The sequence below is a fragment of the Thunnus maccoyii genome, chromosome 15 (assembly GCF_910596095.1).
Source record: "Thunnus maccoyii chromosome 15, fThuMac1.1, whole genome shotgun sequence".
NCBI classification, from domain to species: Eukaryota; Metazoa; Chordata; class Actinopteri; order Scombriformes; family Scombridae; genus Thunnus; species Thunnus maccoyii.
The window spans coordinates 30,589-50,588 of NC_056547.1; the positions used below are offsets into that span (position 1 = coordinate 30,589).

General features: G+C 44.9%; 2 protein-coding genes across 3 annotated transcripts in view; one reads left to right on the forward strand and one right to left on the reverse strand.

The window, feature by feature from the left end:
* Positions 1-5,345, forward strand: part of LOC121913790 (B-cell lymphoma 6 protein homolog) — an 8,352-nt gene extending 3,007 nt beyond the window's left edge. The window contains exons 2-3 of one of the 2 annotated variants that reach the window (XR_006100379.1): positions 3,345-4,090; positions 4,126-5,345. Coding sequence is in view for 1 of the 2 variants with exons in the window: in XM_042436592.1 (XP_042292526.1) it covers positions 3,345-4,030 (686 nt within the window). In the remaining variant the exon portion in view is untranslated. Of the gene's footprint in view, positions 1-3,344; positions 4,091-4,119 lie in introns of both variants that reach the window. The other variant, XM_042436592.1, reaches the window with a different exon arrangement.
* A 4,281-nt stretch (positions 5,346-9,626) lies between these two features.
* The window catches only part of LOC121913383 (semaphorin-6D-like), a 51,348-nt gene continuing 40,974 nt past the window's right edge, over positions 9,627-20,000 (reverse strand). The window contains exons 13-14 of the mRNA XM_042436092.1: positions 19,738-19,869; positions 9,627-15,418 (exon numbers count right to left, since the gene is read on the reverse strand). Of these exons, the coding sequence (XP_042292026.1) occupies positions 14,099-15,418; positions 19,738-19,869 (1,452 nt within the window). The 3' untranslated portion in view covers positions 9,627-14,098. The remainder of the gene's footprint in view (positions 15,419-19,737; positions 19,870-20,000) is intronic.

Sequence of the window (20,000 nt, forward strand, 5' to 3'; positions counted from 1 at the left end):
CCATCCATCCATCCATCCATCCATCCATCCATCCATCATCATCCATCCATCCATCCATCATCATCCATCCATCCATCATCATCCATCCATCCATCATCCATCCATCCATCCATCCATCATCCATCCATCATCATCCATCCATCCATCATCCATCCATCATCATCCATCCATCCATCCATCATCCATCCATCCATCCATCCATCATCCATCCATCCATCCATCATCATCCATCCATCATCCATCCATCCATCATCCATCCATCCATCATCCATCATCATCCATCATCCATCATCCATCCATCCATCATCCATCATCATCCATCATCCATCCATCCATCCATCATCCATCCATCCATCATCCATCATCCATCCATCCATCATCCATCATCATCCATCCATCCATCATCCATCATCCATCATCATCCATCATCCATCCATCCATCATCCATCATCATCCATCCATCATCATCCATCCATCATCCATCCATCCATCATCATCCATCATCCATCCATCCATCATCCATCATCATCCATCCATCATCCATCATCATCCATCCATCATCATCCATCCATCCATCCATCCACCATCCATCCATCCATCCATCCATCCATCATCATCCATCCATCCATCCATCCACCATCCATCCATCCATCATCCATCCACCATCCATCCATCCATCCATCATCCATCCATCCATCATCCATCATCCATCCATCCATCATCCATCCATCCATCCATCCATCCATCCATCCATCATCCATCATCCATCCATCCATCATCCATCCATCCATCATCCATCCATCATCCATCATCCATCCATCATCATCCATCCATCATCCATCCACCATCCATCCATCCATCATCCATCCATCATCCATCCATCCATCCATCCATCCATCATCCATCCATCCATCCATCCATCCACCATCCATCCACCATCCATCCATCCATCCATCATCCATCCATCCATCATCCATCATCATCCATCATCCATCCATCCATCCATCATCCATCCATCCATCATCCATCATCCATCCATCCATCATCCATCATCATCCATCCATCCATCATCCATCCATCCATCATCATCCATCATCCATCCATCCATCATCCATCATCATCCATCATCATCCATCCATCATCCATCCATCATCCATCCATCCATCCATCCATCATCCATCATCCATCCATCCATCATCCATCCATCCATCATCCATCCATCATCATCATCCATCCATCCATCCATCCATCCATCCATCCATCCATCCATCATCCATCATCATCCATCCATCATCCATCCATCCATCCATCCATCATCCATCATCCATCCATCCATCATCCATCCATCATCATCCATCCATCCATCCATCATCCATCCATCATCCATCCATCATCCATCCATCATCCATCCATCCATCCATCATCATCCATCCATCCATCATCCATCCATCATCATCCATCCATCCATCCATCATCCATCCATCATCATCCATCCATCATCCATCATCCATCCATCCATCATCCATCATCATCCATCCATCCATCCATCCATCCATCCTTCATCATCATCCATCCATCCATCCATCCATCATCATCCATCCATCCATCATCATCCATCCATCCATCATCCATCATCATCCATCCATCCATCCATCATCATCCATCCATCCATCATCCATCATCCATCCATCCATCATCCATCATCATCCATCCATCCATCCATCATCATCCATCCATCCATCCATCCATCCATCATCCATCCATCCATCCATCATCATCCATCCATCCATCCATCCATCATCATCCATCCATCCATCCATCATCCATCATCATCCATCCATCCATCCATCCATCCATCCATCCTTCATCATCCATCCATCCATCCATCCATCATCATCCATCCATCCATCATCCATCATCATCCATCCATCCATCCATCCATCATCATCCATTCATCATCCATCCATCCATCCATCCATCCATCCATCCATCCATCATCCATCCATCCATCCATCCATCCATCCATCATCATCCATCCATCATCCATCCATCCATCCATCCATCCATCATCATCCATCCATCATCATCCATCCATCCATCCATCATCCATCCATCCATCCATCCATCCATCCATCCATCATCCATCCATCATCCATCCATCATCATCCATCCATCCATCATCCATCATCCATCCATCCATCCATCATCCATCATCATCCATCCATCCATCCATCCATCCTTCATCATCATCCATCCATCCATCCATCCATCATCATCCATCCATCCATCCATCATCATCCATCCATCCATCATCCATCATCATCATCCATCCATCCATCATCATCCATCCATCCATCATCCATCCATCATCCATCCATCCATCATCCATCATCATCCATCCATCCATCCTTCATCATCATCCATCCATCCATCCATCATCATCCATCCATCCATCCATCCATCCATCCATCATCCATCCATCCATCATCATCATCCATCATCATCCATCCATCCATCATCCATCATCATCCATCCATCCATCCATCATCCATCATCATCCATCCATCCATCCATCATCCATCCATCCATCATCCATCATCATCCATCCATCCATCATCATCCATTCATCATCCATCCATCCATCCATCCATCCATCATCCATCCATCCATCCATCCATCCATCCATCCATCCATCATCATCCATCCATCATCATCCATCCATCCATCCATCCATCCATCCATCCATCATCATCCATCCATCCATCCATCCATCATCATCCATCCATCCATCATCCATCCATCCATCCATCATCCATCCATCCATCATCATCATCCATCCATCCATCCATCCATCCATCCATCATCATCATCCATCCATCCATCCATCCATTCATCATCATCCATCCATCCATCCATCCATCCATCCATCCATCATCCATCCATCCATCCATCCATCCATCCATCCATCATCATCCATCATCATCCATCCATCCATCCATCATCCATCATCATCCATCCATCATCATCCATCATCATCCATCCATCCATCCATCATCCATCATCATCCATCCATCATCCATCATCATCATCCATCATCCATCATCATCCGTCCATATTTCCTTATATTGGTTACATGAGACCAGACTGTTTCTGACATCAGTAAGTTATTCTGTGTTTAGTCACAGCTGCTCTGAATCATTGATTCGGAACAGATATTTGAACAATATAGAATCAATATGATCGAACTGACAGTCGACACATTAAAGACAGAAACAGACTTTTATTAGAACTGCGACCTGCTGCAGGTGTTAAACTGTGTTAACTGTGTGTGTTGTGATTGGCAGCTCGGCCCGAGCAGCAGGACTGGAGCTGTGAGTCGACTCCTCCTCACATCAAAGAGGAAGAGGAGGAGCTGTGGCCGGTGCCGCAGGAGGAGGAGCCGCAGGAGGAGGCGCCGCAGGAGGAGGCGCCTCCCGCGTCGGAGAACAACCATGTCAACTTTATGTTGTTTCAGAGCGGCGGTGTGAGAAACGAGCCGGATCTCAACCACATGACCTCTCCACTCCCAAAGTTCACGAGCCAGGACCCGGAGGACCCAGAGGACCTGGAGGAACCACAGCTTGACCCTCAGCTGGGCACCTCAGTCCAGCAGACCTGCACAGACCTGGTCCAGGACTCTCCTGAGGCTTCAGATAACGGTCAGCTGGACTGTGTGGAGCTGGAAGCGCCGCTCTCCGAGGTGGTGGACTCGTATATTTGCACCATCTGTGGCCGAGCGTTCGCTCAGCGCGGACACTGGGCCAAACACGTCCAGGTTCACCGCAAGGTCGGGTCAAAAACCGACAAGTCGTACACCTGTGAAATCTGCGGGAAGAGACTGACGCGCTTCGATGGCTACCAGAAGCACCTGAGGATCCACACGGGCGAGAAGCCGTACAGCTGCGAGGAATGCGGCCGCAGATTCAGTGACAACTCCAACTACAAACGACACATTCGCACTCACACGACACCGAAAACACAGCAGAGCTGAGGCTGCAGGACGTTCAGAGTTACAGTGATGCAGTTAAATGCAGCAGAGCTGAGGCTGCAGGATGTTTAGAGTTACAGTGATGCAGTTAAATGCAGCAGAGCTGAGGCTGCAGGACGTTCAGAGTTACAGTGATGCAGTTAAATGCAGCAGAGCTGAGGCTGCAGGACGTTCAGAGTTACAGTGATGCAGTTAAATGCAGCAGAGCTGAGGCTGCAGGACGTTCAGAGTAACAGTGATGCAGTTAAATGCAGCAGACCCGAGGCTGCAGGACGTTCAGAGTTACAGTGATGCAGTTAAATGCAGCAGAGCTGAGGCTGCAGGATGTTCAGAGTTACAGTGATGCAGTTAAATGCAGCAGAGCTGAGGCTGCAGGACGTTCAGAGTTACAGTGATGCAGTTAAATGCAGCAGAGCTGAGGCTGCAGGACGTTCAGAGTTACAGTGATGCAGTTAAATGCAGCAGAGCTGAGGCTGCAGGATGTTCAGAGTTACAGTGATGCAGTTAAATGCAGCAGAGCTGAGGCTGCAGGACGTTCAGAGTAACAGTGATGCAGTGAGCTGCAGCAGAGCTGAGGCTGCAGGACGTTCAGAGTAACAGTGATGCAGTGAGCTGCAGCAGAGCTGAGGCTGCAGGACGTTCAGTTACAGTGATGCAGTTAAATGCAGCAGAGCTGAGGCTGCAGGATGTTCAGAGTTACAGTGATGCAGTTAAATGCAGCAGAGCTGAGGCTGCAGGACGTTCAGAGTTACAGTGATGCAGTGAGCTGCAGCAGAGCTGAGGCTGCAGGACGTTCAGAGTTACAGTGATGCAGTGAGCTGCAGCAGAGCTGAGGCTGCAGCAGAGCTGGGGCTGCAGCAGAGCTGGGGCTGCAGCTGTGCGCTATCATCACACCTGTCTGTGAAAGCGGGAAAGCACAAATTCAGGAATATGAACTTTCTGTCTCAGACTCTGATCTCTTTATCTGTTGATTCAGCCAATCACGTGATACATGTGTGTGTTTCTGTCGTCACGTGACTGCATCAGTATAAACAAACTGACATTATTAATACTAACAGTCTCTGGTTGGAGGCAGATATTTGATTTCATATATTTGTTTATGGATTTACAGAACACACTAATCTAAGGGCTCACATGCAAGTGTGCAGGAAATGCTTCCAAGATGTTAAAAGGTTCATAAAGTTAAAGGATAACATCCTGTTTGATAAGTTAAAGAGTTCGGTCTCGACCTGCTCTGTGAAAACAGCCCTGAGATCACTTCTGTTATGATTTGGCGTTATATAAATAAAACTGAACTAAAGAAGTTGAAATTAAGTCACCATGTTGTAATTGTGCATTTGTGTGAGAACAGAAACAGAAATATGTGTTGATGACGAGCAGAGCGGCTGATATCAGCTGATTATCGCCAAAGAAACAGAGTCAGTGGAGCCGCAGCGATTAGTCGAATAATCAGTTAGTTGCTGTTCAATGAACGGAAAATTATTATGATAATCCTTTAATCATTCGGAGTCATTTTTAAAGAAGAAAAAGTCCAAATTCTCTGATTAAATATGAATATTTTCTGGTTTCTTTAGTCTCTGACAGGAAACTGAAGATCTTTGAGTTGATATTTGATGACGTCGTCTTTTATGGACCAAACAACTAATTGAGAAAATAATTGACAGATTCATCGATAATGAAAATAATCATTAGTTGCAGATCTAATTTTCATCATTTTGTCTGTTAAACGTCAGAGAATAGAAACGAAATCTAAATGTTCAGTTTCTGTCACGTTTGAGAATCTGGAAACTTTAAATGTTCTTGTGTGAAAACTGACCTCAACGATTAATCGATTATCAGAATAGTCGACTAAACGCTGCGGCTCTGGAAATATTCTCAGCACACGATCATTGATCCATGTGACGACTGGAGTCTGACCCTCAGACGCAGGTCAGAGGTCATCGACCTGCAGTGACCGCAGGTGTATCTGCAGGGATGTTAGTCTGAGTCTGTATCCAGTAATCCTGCTTTGTGGTTCGGGCTCCTGAACTGATCGACTTTATTGAAACACTGATCGACGGAGTCGGAGGAGACGGTGCAGAAGTGAGAGGAGAAGAAGAAGAAGCCGCCATGTTGTTGAGAGGATCTTCTGACGTAGACCAGAAACATTAATGTGAACATGGACTAAGATGAGCACATGCTGTATTTTTATATATGATATATTTTAACATGTTTATACACTGTAACGGTCGTGTTGCTGTTTACACATCAATATCTGACAGAAACTTTGCTGTCAGTCAGTTTTCTGTCGTTTGAATGAATGAAAGTTTGTGTTCAGCTCTGCGACGTCGACGTCTGCAGCTCTGAACAGAAACCTGAAGCTCCGTGTTTGTCAGGATTTGTGTTTTCAGGAACATTTCTACAAAGCAGGTTCAACATATTCAGGATCTTCTGGTTATCTGGCTTCACTCAGTCTAACATTTACCGTCCAGAACCAGAACTATGAAGCTCAGTAAGTCTGGTTTAACAGCTGCGAGCGCGTTCATGTGCATATACATACATGTAGGAATTATTCTATGTGACTGAAGTATAGAGGGAGTATTTTCACTGTTTAGAAACCATCTGAATATGTCACATAACAAACTTAAAGTAACGTCAGACTGTTTCTGCTGCTGAAGCAAAGAGTGTAAAAGTATTTAATGACTGATGATTTATAATCATGGAGCCAATTAACAGTGAGGATTATTGATCTCTGGTGTTTATCTGCAGTTGTCTGATGTTATTCTGACTGCAGCCATGAATCAGAGAGTAAAATCATCCTCACTGTCAGCTTCACTCCGGGAGAAAATCAACGTAAACTATTAAAATGCAGCTGAAATCATCGTTATGTGTTTAGTGTCGTAAACGATCTCCGTTTGTTAGAAGCTCTGTTTTAAAACCAGAAACATGGAACAATAAAATGTTTCTACTGATCTACAAAAATATATATTGATCTTTTTTACTTGTCATTTTATTGTAACTCAGGACTTTTGTCCATGTCGGGATCCTGTAGGAATGATGACTCTTTATTTCCAGTGATCTGATTGGTCAGTGGTCGGGGTGGTTAATTGTTCGGCATCAGTTACCATGGTGATGAAGCCAGAGTTACACCTGAAGTTACCTCAATAACCCCAAACCTGCTTCAGTACCTCTGGAAACGATGTTGCTTTTAACAATATTGACTGAAGTAATAAAGTCACATGATTACAAACTTGATTTCATGTCCGTCGTATTGATTCCAAGGGTTAGTTGTGTTTTAGTGGATCAATATTTATTTATTTACAATAAGCTCATATTCTCATGTCTCATGTTGTCACAGATTTTGGTCAAATGTCTTTTTAAGTGTAAAGTAGCTCCTGAGACAAATATAAATAAAACAAACATAATTAATGCTAATTACACCTTGTTGATAAAAGTTAACGCTGACTGATGTAAATAAAGGACAGACAGGAAGTCTGAGTCAGTGCAGCATGTTTCAGACCAGCAGATGGCAGCACAGCGCTTCATTAAAACACCTCAGGAAGACACGAGCTGCTGCAGACGTTCATTATTTAATTCAGCAGCTTTATTAGCAATTATTCAATTATTAACTAATTCAGAGTTGATAAAACTCCTGAAAGAATCCTCAAAAGAATTTCTAGAACATCTTCAAGAGACTGCAGTCCCTCGAGACCCCGAAACACACTCCTGACCTCCTGGACCCCTGAAACTCCTTCAAGGACTCATGTCTCACGTCTCCTGTAAGGGTTTTCAGACTCTTGTAAAACCCTCAAAGGCTTCAAGGGTCCCTGAAGAACCTTTGGAACATCCTGAGGACCTCTGGGACCTGTTCCAGGAGTTTCCAGTTCCAGGACTGGAATATGTGGGAATCTTAAAAAATCCTCAGACGATCATAGAACTTCCTCAAAGATCTCTTGATCCCCACCAAGAATCACATGTCTCTTGAAATACTCTTGGGACACCTAGAAGGACCCCTGGAACCCCCCCTAAGGACTTCTGGACCTCTAAACCCAAAGATCTCTGCAACCCCTTCTAGGACTTTTGAAACCATTCAAAGACTCTTGGTACACCCCTGGGACTATAGATCTGTCTCCAGAGCCTCTGGATCCCCCATCAAGGTCTCCTAAACCTTGTTTGTGACCCCTGACCCCTGGAACACAATCAAAGAGTTGCTGTAACACAAAAGACTGTTGCAACATCCTGAAGACTTGTAAAAAAAAACAAATTACCTCTGGAGCCACTTCCAAGCCTGCTTAGATCCACCCAAAGACTCTTGTGATGCCTTCGGGGGATCCAGGACTTCCCAGAGATCCCTTCACGGATGTCTTGCTGGATCTCGTTGGAGGTCTGAACACCTCAGTGAGTATGACTGTTGTTTTAAATAAGAAGCATTTAATAATATTCCACAGTAGCCTTTATTTACACCGTCATCCACACTGTTCATTAATAGCAGGAAGGTAAACATAACAGCTTTTATTACATTGTTGCCACCAGGTGGCGCCGTGAGTCCATCATCAGTGATATCACAGCGTCTTTGTTCCCCCCCTGCATCACAGGGAATATGTTTGGAGGACAAGAGACATAAAATGAATAAACAAATTTATTTTCAAGGTTATAAGTGCATCCTCATACAAAAACCCTTTTATAAAATGAGCCATAGTGTTTGTTTTCTGCAGTAGCACCCAGTAAAAACACCCCGACGGACCGCCGAACAGTCCGTCCGATAAAACCAACACCTTCTTCTATCGAGTTTAAACATCCTCCGATGTGTTTCTGTTCATTACAGAGATTCATGTTCCTGCTTTGTATTGTGAATAGTTTGTGTCTGTATGAACGCAGACCAGTTCATTCTCCGTTTGGACCAAACCACTGATGGATTGAAACGTAAAGCGTGTATGAAAGATGACCTGCGCTCCGGACAGCAGGGTCAGAAACACTCAGCTGATGTTTCAGTGTGAATGTAACAAAACTGCTGAGAGGATTTAAAGGACCTGTTTTATTTAGATAGTCAATAAACTACGAATCACATTCAGTTTACAGGACCGCTGAGCGTTTCCCAGAGCTGACGAGTGTTTGGAATATTTGGTACTAGAGTCCGTACGATACTTTTCGTGATGCCTTACTTTGAGAAGATACACAGTACTGTGCAAAGAGATGTTTAGATTCTTATCCATGATGCAATACCATCAGGGAGGCGTCTGATTGGCCCAAATGTATTGATGACATGACGATGACCCCGAGCAGACAGCTAGAGTCATAAAGAACTACGAGTCCTGCAGCAGACGGTCTCTGATCTCAACATCATGGAGTCAATCTGGGATCAACATGAAGAAGCACCTGAGATTCTTTCTGCAGGACGGTTCCAACAACAACCAGCCAGCAAATTACCATGAAACACCGTTAGTGTACCGAGGAGAGCTGCGTCATGTTTCTGCTGTTTACAAGTTAACTGATAAAACAATTTATAGCAATATTTTTGAAAACATTCTCACTTTACTTTCAGTACCTAAAACTTTTGCACAGTACTGTGTATATATATATATATATATATATATATATATATATATATTTTTTTTTTTTTTACAAGATCCTTTTTTCCATTTCACAAAAGAAGCAAAAGCGTTAAAGTTTTCTAAACACGAGTTTTGTCTAAACAGTCTTAAACAGGCAGATTTAGATCAGGAACTGTTTTAAGATGGAACAGAAGTTTAAGATTTAAATAATTTAGTGTACGGCTGCAACTACCAACGAACCTTTTAGTCAATAAAACAATTAGTTTTCCAGATATTACAGATCAGACTGAAGGACTCTCTGATCTAAACTGAATCCTTTATTTTGCAGCCCGTCTATAAACTATGATCATATTTCAGCAGCTGACAGCAACTTGTATGTTTCTACATCTTGACTTTATGGAAACAGCTGAAGCCAGTGGCTGTTTAAAAGGAGCAAAACTGATCTAAAAAGTACTTTATTCTTTGGAAAACTGGTCAGCAGTAATGTGGAGTGTTAACGGGGTAAAACCAGCGGGACAGTAAGTCCTGAGTCGAGGATCAGATCTGCAGCTCTCGTGTGATGGCGGCTTGTTAAATGAGACTGTGATTCATGTGGGCAGCTTCTTCCCAGTGACCAGAACACTTTCTATCTGATAACTATCAAACGGCTGCAGTCAGCTGGGAGACGGGGGGGGGGGGGGGAATGAAAGAGGATGATGCAAGCTCTTCAAACACCAACAGTGACACGAATCCTCCTTTTAACTCCCAGTCGAAATCGACATCAAACTGCTGCTTTGTCCTCATATATTAAATCAGAAGAAAACGATTAGTCAGTGCAGGTTTGGAAACACCTGATGCAGCACGACTCATTCGACACGTGCTCCACATCCTGATCCGGTTGCCGGCGGAGCCAAAGTTGCATCATTTGGTGCAGAGCCCCGTCTCCTGCAGACAGGGATGCTCCAGTAAACGCTGTGCTGCAGCATCGCCGCCGTGGCTTCGTTATTGCTTCATCTGTGGCGGGAAGGAGAGCGTGCGTCCGGCCGGCTCAGCGGGTCAGATGTTTATCTGGTTTAACAGCAGCCGACGACCAAACAAACACTGAACACCGAACCAGTTGATTCATTGATCTCCGTTACTGCGACTCGTTTTCCTTCAGCGGTCGTGTGATTTACACTGATAACGGCTGTTTCACGTGTTCACGAGAAAACAAGAAGTTACTCTTGACTGTTTAACTGAAGGTCTGATTAAGAGCTTTGTGCAGGGATTTCAACCACACATGTCATGGTCTTCCTCAGCGGATAGTCTGCAGAGTTGTCATGGAGACGGGAGACAAACAAAAAAGAGCTGAAGTTCTGAACTTCGGTCACATGATGACAACTGCTGAAGAAGACCTTTAGATGTGGTTGAGAGCTCCAGAAGGAGATAGAAGATAGAGATCAGATGTCTCGTCTGCATGTAGATAATCAATCAATCAATCAATCAATCATAGTGAACGATTAGATTCTTTGGGTCAAAGTCGGATCGGATGAGAAACTGGATTAAAACAGATTTTAGTTTCAGCTTGATGTGTAAAATACATCATCTTCATCATCTTCATCATCTTCATCATCATCAAGTTCTTACAAAGTGAAGCTAAAAAACCTTCCGAAGATTCAAGTTTCATTTATTTTATTTTCCTACAAAACGCAGAAACACTCGAACGAGACGGAAACGACGTGCAAAACAGCTGTTGAGCTCTTTATTTATTTATTTATTTGTTTATTTATTTGTTTGTATCGTCATGCAGCCACGTTACAGCTGAGACGTCTGGTGATGTCATAGCTTCTATTTTAAAACAAACGATCAATTAATTGATTAATGGACTGATTGTTTCAGTGATGCAGTTCTTTTGTTTCGCAGCTGTTGTCGTCCGGATCAAAGCAGGAACTTCATTAAATGTTTTATTATCATCGCGTCTCTGCTTGTGTTCGCTCAAAGCTTTTCTGCAGCGTTGTGTCAGTTCTGAGATTTACGAGCCTCCTTGAACGCACCACTGAGAGGTTTGCTCACGTCTGCTTTTCACCACGATAACAAACAAGTGTGAAGAAGAAAAAGGTCAATAAATTTGTTTTCTTCAGCAGATTATTTTGGTGTCGTTTTTACTTCACGTGACACATCAGAGACGTTTCCTCACGCCTGAGCACGCCCACGTGAACGCCCACGTGAACGCCCCGCGTGAACGCCCACGTGAACGCCCACGTGAACGCCCGCGTGTGATCAGATTCAACACATTTTATTATTACGCGGTTTCATTCCTGGAATAACTGTTGGGTTCTGAGTCGATCCAAAGTGGAATACAATCAGCAGTAACGTAAAGTTAGCAGCTAACAGGCTAAACGTGCAGAAACACCAGTTTGTGTAAATGAATGATAGTGAGTCTCGTTGCACTTTTTAAAATCTTTCCACACGTTGTTTTTTTGCAATCAGAACTTTTCCAAATCTAAAAACGATCACATTCATTTCCCAAACCAAGCACCATGTCGAGGCAACAGTCGACTCTGCCAGCTGTTTGAATTCGTCCTCTTTACTTCTTAGCAGCTCGTTGTTTTATTTACAGTTTTTGTCCGACTGGAGACTTTTATTGCTGTTGCTGGCAGCGCTGCTCTCTGTTGCCTCAAGATGATTCCTGCGGTCGTTCTGTTCGTCAGCTGCAGGCCGAGAGCCCAAACAGAAGAAACAGCCACAGGAAAAAAAAGAGTGTTCTTGACTGTCGACAAACACCGGGAGGTAAAAGTCAAACAGGAAACAGCAGATTCGCTTCACAGTCGAGTATTTTTAGAGCAGAAACACTCCTACAGACCTGCAGCAGCTTTAACGGTTCATCCAAACCACCAAAACTAAACATATTATCTTACTTTCCTCTCACTTCATCAAGTCACACAGATGTTTGGCTTTATTTGTCCTTCTGCAATGATCCACAATGATCCACCAGCCAGGAAATAGTCCCAGTCCGGTGATCCAGGCTGTTCGGCCCGCTGCTGCTGTTTGGAAACAACTGAAACCTGGACAAATAGAAGCAAAACTCTCTGCACAGCGTGATAGTTTACAGCCTTCAGGGCGTTCAGGAGATCTGTTATAAGACAACAGATATAATGTGTATGAACTAGCAGCTGGATCCACATCAGTCCTGAAACCAGGTCTTCAGTTCTTTAGTTCTGCTCAGACTGTTGACATGTTGCTGCTTTTCTTGTGTTTACAGTGATAAATTATTCCGCCGCTCTGACAGCTGTCACTTCTGACTGTAACGTTACTATGACAACAGGCAACAGGGTTTACTTCCTGTTTCTCTGAGCAGTGAAATATTATTAAAACTAAACACTCTGCACCACTGTGCACCACTGTGCACCACTGTGCACCACTGTGCACCACTGTGCACCAGAGAATATGTGTTTTAGTGATTTGGATGAACCGAACTGTTAAACCTTTCGACTCTGAGCTGTTTCTTCTCTTTCGGCAGGTGAACCTGTTGATGACACAGCGACGGAGCTCAGTAGGTGATCACTTTAACTTCACCTGTTTCAACAGGTTCATAAAAATCCAGCTCTGACGTTCTGGAGCGAGACGTCAAATCAAATCAATCCAGGCCGATTATTAATTCAAGAGGATCAATGTGAACATACAAGTCACTAAACTGAAGGACTATTAAGTGTCATGAGCACATTAATTAGTAATTTGAGGGAATCATTTAAACACCTACTGGGCTCCGTACGAAACACAGCTCCATTCATGCTTTAGTGTTTTAGATACCAATATGGTACAAAAGAGAACATTCATCTGGTTCTGTCAGGCTCTGTCATCACAGGACTGAGTGATCCGGGTCTCTGTAGCTGCTGGATTTTGATCCCACAGCTCATGAAGTAAAGCTCTACTTCATCATATAAGTGCTGCTGATGTGTTCGTGTACAAAAAAAACTGTCTTGAACGTCTCGTCGTCTCTGAAACGTTGGATCGTTGCAGTTTTGTTTCTGCGCTTGTCGTGGAAAAGGAGGGCGAGCAGAACAGAAGAGGAATCTTCCTCCGGGCGCTCTCGGCGTTGTGTGATTTTTGATGCCATCGTTTCACTTATCAGAGTCCCGGATTCAGTTCACGTCGGCGCTGCGCCACGGTGCAGCAGCCGGGGACGTCAGATCAAGAGTTTTTCAGGCCACCTCGAGCCTCCGGGACTCCTTTTGAATCATTAACATCTTTCTGCTTCTGGAAAGTTTCTGCGACTCGTCGGAGCCGGTTTTGAGGGGAAAGTCGCCACAAGCGGCCGTGAGAGACGAGTCCGAGATCTTGTTTATTTGTCAGAGTTTGTGTCCGCCCGGCTCCTTCAGGGCTTCGCTCTGCGAGCGAGCGAAGCAGCTACAATGCGGTGGCCGTAACTCAGGGAGGCCACAGACGGCGCCCTCTCAGCAGCAGGAAGTAACCACGACTGAAGGGTCGTAATGAGGAGTGATGGGACAGAAGCTCTGAAGTCTGTTTTGTGACTTCGTGCCCCACCAGTGCTCAGAGTGCTTTCCTGTTTCCTCCCGCAGCCTCAGTACTTGTATTTTCCCGCCTCTGCTACCGGTGACGTCGCCGTGTTCGGGAGGAACAGCGGTTTTGGCGGGACTTGGGGTTTGAGCGACGCCGTTCGCCGGATGATTGCGGCCCGCTGGACGTGCGGACCTTCGCTGTAACTGTGCTGCCGTGTCAGGCAGGTGCTGGCGATCAACGGCCGCTGGCTCTCACCGTTGGCACTGGCGTTTGTATCGGCCGCAGCGCCGGCGCCCGGCGGCCCGTTGCTGCTGCTGTTGGTGTTCATCCGGGCTAGAAAGTGTGCGTGCGCCGCCCCCCGTTGGTTGAAGCTGTGGTGGCGCGGTACGGCGCCTCCGCCGCTGCCCATCTTGATGAGGGAGTGGCGCTGGGAGTGGTGGCGCGTTACGGAGACGCCGCTTTGTCCAGGCCTCTCTGGAATCACCTGCTGCTGGAGTGGAGTCGAAGAAGAGGAGGAAGAGGAGGATGGGACGGAGGTGGAGGAGGTGGGGTTGTTGGAGGAGGAGGATGAGGAAGAGGCAGAGGATGAGGTGGAGTTTTGAGGAGGTGCGTCCAGGCGTTTGGGGAGGCCGTCCCGCGGCAGCGTGGAGGTGCTGTAATATGGAGCTGATTCTGTCTCGGGGATCTGCTGCTGGTGATGGTTACTGCCGCCGCCGCTGCCGCTGCTGTGGTGGTTGCTATGGTGATGGCTGTGGTTGTAGTGGTGGGTGCGGGTCTGGCCGTGGTGACTGTGATGATGGCTGTGATGGTGACTATGGTGATGGCCTCCGGAGGAGGAAGAGGACGGCCCGGGGAACAGGGAGGATGAGGAGGTGGAGGTCAGGACCTTGATGCCTCCGGTTCCCGACGCGCTGACCTCATGGATGTGTTTGAGCAGCTCGTCCAGCGCCGACACATCCACGACCGTCTGGGGGAGGGACTGCTGGGAGTGGTGGTGATGAGGGGCTCCTCCTCCTCCTCCTCCTCCTCCTCCTCCTCCTGCTGCTCGCTCATCATTGGAGATCTTCCTCTCCTCGGGGAGGTGCAGCGAAGACGAAGAAGCGCCCGCTCCATGGGCCAGTCCATTGCTCAGGCTGTTGCCATGGTGATGAGTGAAGGGGAACACCTGCTGGGTCATGGAGTTCCCCACGACGGCCATGAATCCCAGACTGGATCCGGAGCAGCTGGGCCCAGATTTGGGGTTGCTGTCCTTGCCGTTGTTGCAGTTCTGGTTCTTCTCGTACTGATGGTGCTGCAGCGCCTTCATGTTCCTGATGGGGAGCTCCGGGGTGGAGTCCGGCGTGGGCAGACCGGACAGCTCGCCGTCCCCCTGAGACAGAGACTAAACAGAAGTTAGACACATGGTTCAAACTCACTCTAGATAAAGATGTCATCGTTACCAGCATCCCCAACCTTTTGTGCTCGTTCTAAACGCAAGAAATATAAAACATACAACAGTATAATAATCTATTTAAAGGACCAGTGTGAAGGATTTAGTGGCATCTAGCGGTGACCAGCTGAAGCCCCGCCCCCTTCCAGGTGTGTAGGAGAACCTACGGTGGCCACGAAAAACACGAAAGTTTCTCTCCAGAACCAGTGTTTGGTTTGTCCGTTCTGGGCTACTGTAGGAACATGGCGGCTCTGTGGAAGAGGAGCTGCTCCCGCCGTAGATATAAAGACTCATTCTGAGCTAACGAAAACATAACGATTCTTATTTTCAGGTGATTAAACACTAATTAATATTTATGAATATTATCTGTTAGATGTCACTAAATTCTCCACACTGCACCTTTAAAGAAACCAGAACTGCAGGATCTGCGTGTTTATTCCCGTTAACGTTTTTCATTAATCACCTTTTTAAAACTATGATCCATTTCCTGTGACTGGAACTATTTCCTGTGACTGGAACTCTTTCCTGTGACTGGAACTATTTCCTGTGACTGGAACTATTTCCTGTGACTGGAACTATTTCTTGAGACTGGAATTATTTCCTGAGACTGGAACTATTTCCTGTGACTGGAACTATTTCTTGTGACTGGAACTATTTCCTGTGACTGGAACTATTTCCTGTGACTGGAACTCTTTCCTGTGACTGGAACTATTTCCTGTGACTGGAACTATTTCCTGTGACTGGAACTATTTCTTGAGACTGGAATTATTTCCTGAGACTGGAACTATTTCTTGTGACTGGAACTTTTTTCCTGAGACTGGAACTATTTCTTGAGACTGGAACTTTTTTCCTGTGACTGGAACTATTTCCTGTGACTGGAATTATTTCCTGAGACTGGAACTATTTCCTGTGACTGAAACTATTTCTTGAGACTGGAACTTTTTTCCTGAGACTGGAACTATTTCTTGTAACTGGAACTATTTCCTGTGACTTGAACTATTTCTTGAGATTGGAACTATCTCTTGAGACTGGAACTATTTCTTGAGACTGGAACTATTTCCTGTGACTGGAACTATTTCTTGAGACTGGAACTATTTCCTGTGACTGGAACTATTTCTTGAGACTGGAACTATTTCTTGTGACTGGAACTATTTCTTGAGACTGGAACTATTTCTTGTGACTGGAACTATCTCTTGAGACTGGAACTATTTCTTGAGACTGGAACTATTTCCTGTGACTGGAACTATTTCTTGAGACTGGAACTATTTCTTGAGACTGGAACTATTTCTTGTGACTGGAACTATTTCCTGTGACTGGAACTATTTCTTGAGACTGGAACTATTTCTTGTGACTGGAACTATTTCTTGAGACTGGAACTATTTCCTGTGACTGGAACTATTTCTTGAGACTGGAACTATTTCCTCTGACTGGAACTATTTCCTGTGACTGGAACTATTTCTTGAGACTGGAACTATTTCTTCTGACTGGAACTATTTCCTGTGACTGGAACTATTTCTTGTGACTGGAACTATTTCTTGTGACTGCAACTATCTCTTGAGACTGGAACTATTTCCTGTGTCTGGAACTATTTCTTGAGACTGGAACTATTTCCTGAGACTGGAACTATTTCTTGTGACTGGAACTATTTCCTGTGACTGGAACTATTTCTTGAGACTGGAACTATTTCTTGTGACTGGAACTATTTCTTGAGACTGGAACTATTTCCTGTGACTGGAACTATTTCTTGAGACTGGAACTATTTCCTCTGACTGGAACTATTTCCTGTGACTGGAACTATTTCTTGAGACTGGAACTATTTCTTCTGACTGGAACTATTTCCTGTGACTGGAACTATTTCTTGTGACTGGAACTATTTCTTGTGACTGCAACTATCTCTTGAGACTGGAACTATTTCCTGTGTCTGGAACTATTTCTTGAGACTGGAACTATTTCCTGAGACTGGAACTATTTCTTGAGACTGGAACTATTTCTTGAGACTGGAACTATTTCTTGAGACTGGAACTATTTCCTGTGTCTGGAACTATTTCTTGTGACTGGAACTATTTCTTGAGACTGGAACTATTTCTTGAGACTGGAACTATTTCTTGAGACTGGAACTATTTCCTGTGACTGGAACTATTTCTTGAGACTGGAACTATTTCTTGTGACTGGAACTATTTCTTGAGACTGGAACTATTTCCTGTGACTGGAACTATTTCTTGAGACTGGAACTATTTCCTGTGACTGGAACTATTTCTTGAGACTGGAACTATTTCTTGAGACTGGAACTATTTCTTGAGACTGGAACTATTTCTTGTGACTGGAACTATTTCCTGTGACTGGAACTATTTCTTGTGACTGGAACTATTTCTTGTGACTGCAACTATCTCTTGAGACTGGAACTATTTCCTGTGTCTGGAACTATTTCTTGAGACTGGAACTATTTCCTGTGTCTGGAACTATTTCTTGTGACTGGAACTATTTCTTGAGACTGGAACTATTTCCTGTGACTGGAACTATTTCTTGTGACTGGAACTATTTCTTGAGACTGGAACTATTTCTTGAGACTGGAACTATTTCCTGTGTCTGGAACTATTTCTTGAGACTGGAACTATTTCTTGAGACTGGAACTATTTCTTGAGACTGGAACTATCTCTTGAGACTGGAACTATTTCTTGAGACTGGAACTATTTCCTGTGACTGGAACTATTTCTTGTGACTGGAACTATTTCTTGTGACTGGAACTATTTCTTGAGACTGGAACTATTTCCTGTGTCTGGAACTATTTCTTGAGACTGGAACTATTTCCTGTGACTGGAACTATTTCTTGTGACTGGAACTATCTCTTGAGACTGGAACTATTTCTTGAGACTGGAACTATTTCTTGAGACTGGAACTATTTCTTGTCACTGGAACTATTTCCTGTGTCTGGAACTATTTCTTGTGACTGGAACTATTTCTTGAGACTGGAACTATTTCCTGTGACTGGAACTATTTCTTGTGACTGGAACTATTTCCTGTGACTGGAACTATTTCTTGAGACTGGAACTATTTCCTGTGACTGAAACTATTTCCTGTGACTGGAACTATTTCTTGAGACTGGAACTATCTCTTGAGACTGGAACTATTTCTTGAGACTGGAACTATTTCCTGTGACTGGAACTATTTCTTGAGACTGGAACTATTTCCTGTGACTGGAACTATTTCTTGAGACTGGAACTATTTCTTGTGACTGGAACTATTTCTTGAGACTGGGACTATTTCTTGAGACTGGAACTATTTCTTGTGACTGGAACTATTTCCTGTGACTGAAACTATTTCTTGAGACTGGAACTATTTCCTGTGACTGGAACTATTTCTTGAGACTGGAACTATTTCCTGTGACTGGAACTATTTCTTGAGACTGGAACTATTTCCTGTGACTGGAACTATTTCTTGTGACTGGAACTATTTCCTGTGACTGAAACTATTTCTTGAGACTGGAACTTTTTTCCTGTGACTGAGACTGAAACTATTTCTTGAGACTGGAACTATTTCCTGTGACTGGAATTATTTCCTGAGACTGGAACTATTTCTTGTGACTGGAACTTTTTTCCTGAGACTGGAACTATTTCTTGAGACTGGAACTTTTTTCCTGTGACTGGAACTATTTCTTGAGACTGGAACTTTTTTCCTGTGACTGAGACTGAAACTATTTCTTGAGACTGGAACTATTTCCTGTGACTGGAATTATTTCCTGTGACTGAAACTATTTCTTGAGACTGGAACTTTTTTCCTGAGACTGGAACTATTTCTTGTAACTAGAACTATTTCCTGTGACTGGAACTATTTCTTGTTGAACGGCAGTTGGTTGCTCACCAACCATACTGGGCAACCATTGCTATAACTGGAGACGCTGCGCAGACGCACTGGGCGGCTGGATTCACTGTAGTTTAAAGATTTCTAAACAGGTGAAACGGGGGGGTTAGGGGTTAGGGGTCAGGGGTTAGAGGTTAAGGGTTAGGGGTTAAGGGTTAGGGGTTAGGGGTTAAGGGTTAAGGGTTAAGGGTTAGGGGTTAGGGGTCAGGGGTTAGAGGTTAAGGGTTAGGGGTTAAGGGTTAGGGGTTAGGGGTCAGGGGTTAGAGGTTAAGGGTTAGGGGTTAAGGGTTAGGGGTTAAGGGTTAAGGGTTAGGGGTTAGGGGTTAGAGGTTAGGGGTTAGGGGTTAGAGGTCAGTGAGCTTCAGAGGTTTTGGTACCAGGTGAATCAGGCTGCCCTCCATGATGAGACTTACCTGGGACAGGCTGAGGTCGGGGTCTCCCAGCGGGGGGCCCTGGTGGCCGGGGGTGTGTAGGTGAGGCTCTGCCCGGCCGTTGGGGATGAAGGAGCTGTACATCTTCGGGGTGGACACGTCCAGTTTGTCCTCCTGAAGGAAGCAACACAGGAAAGAGACATTAAGACACCGATAGTTTCTCTTTATGAAGCTGAACTGTGAGGAGGTTCAGGGTAACGAGGAGTCAGAGATCAGCAGCGGCTCAGAGGTTCAGTGGAGTGAAT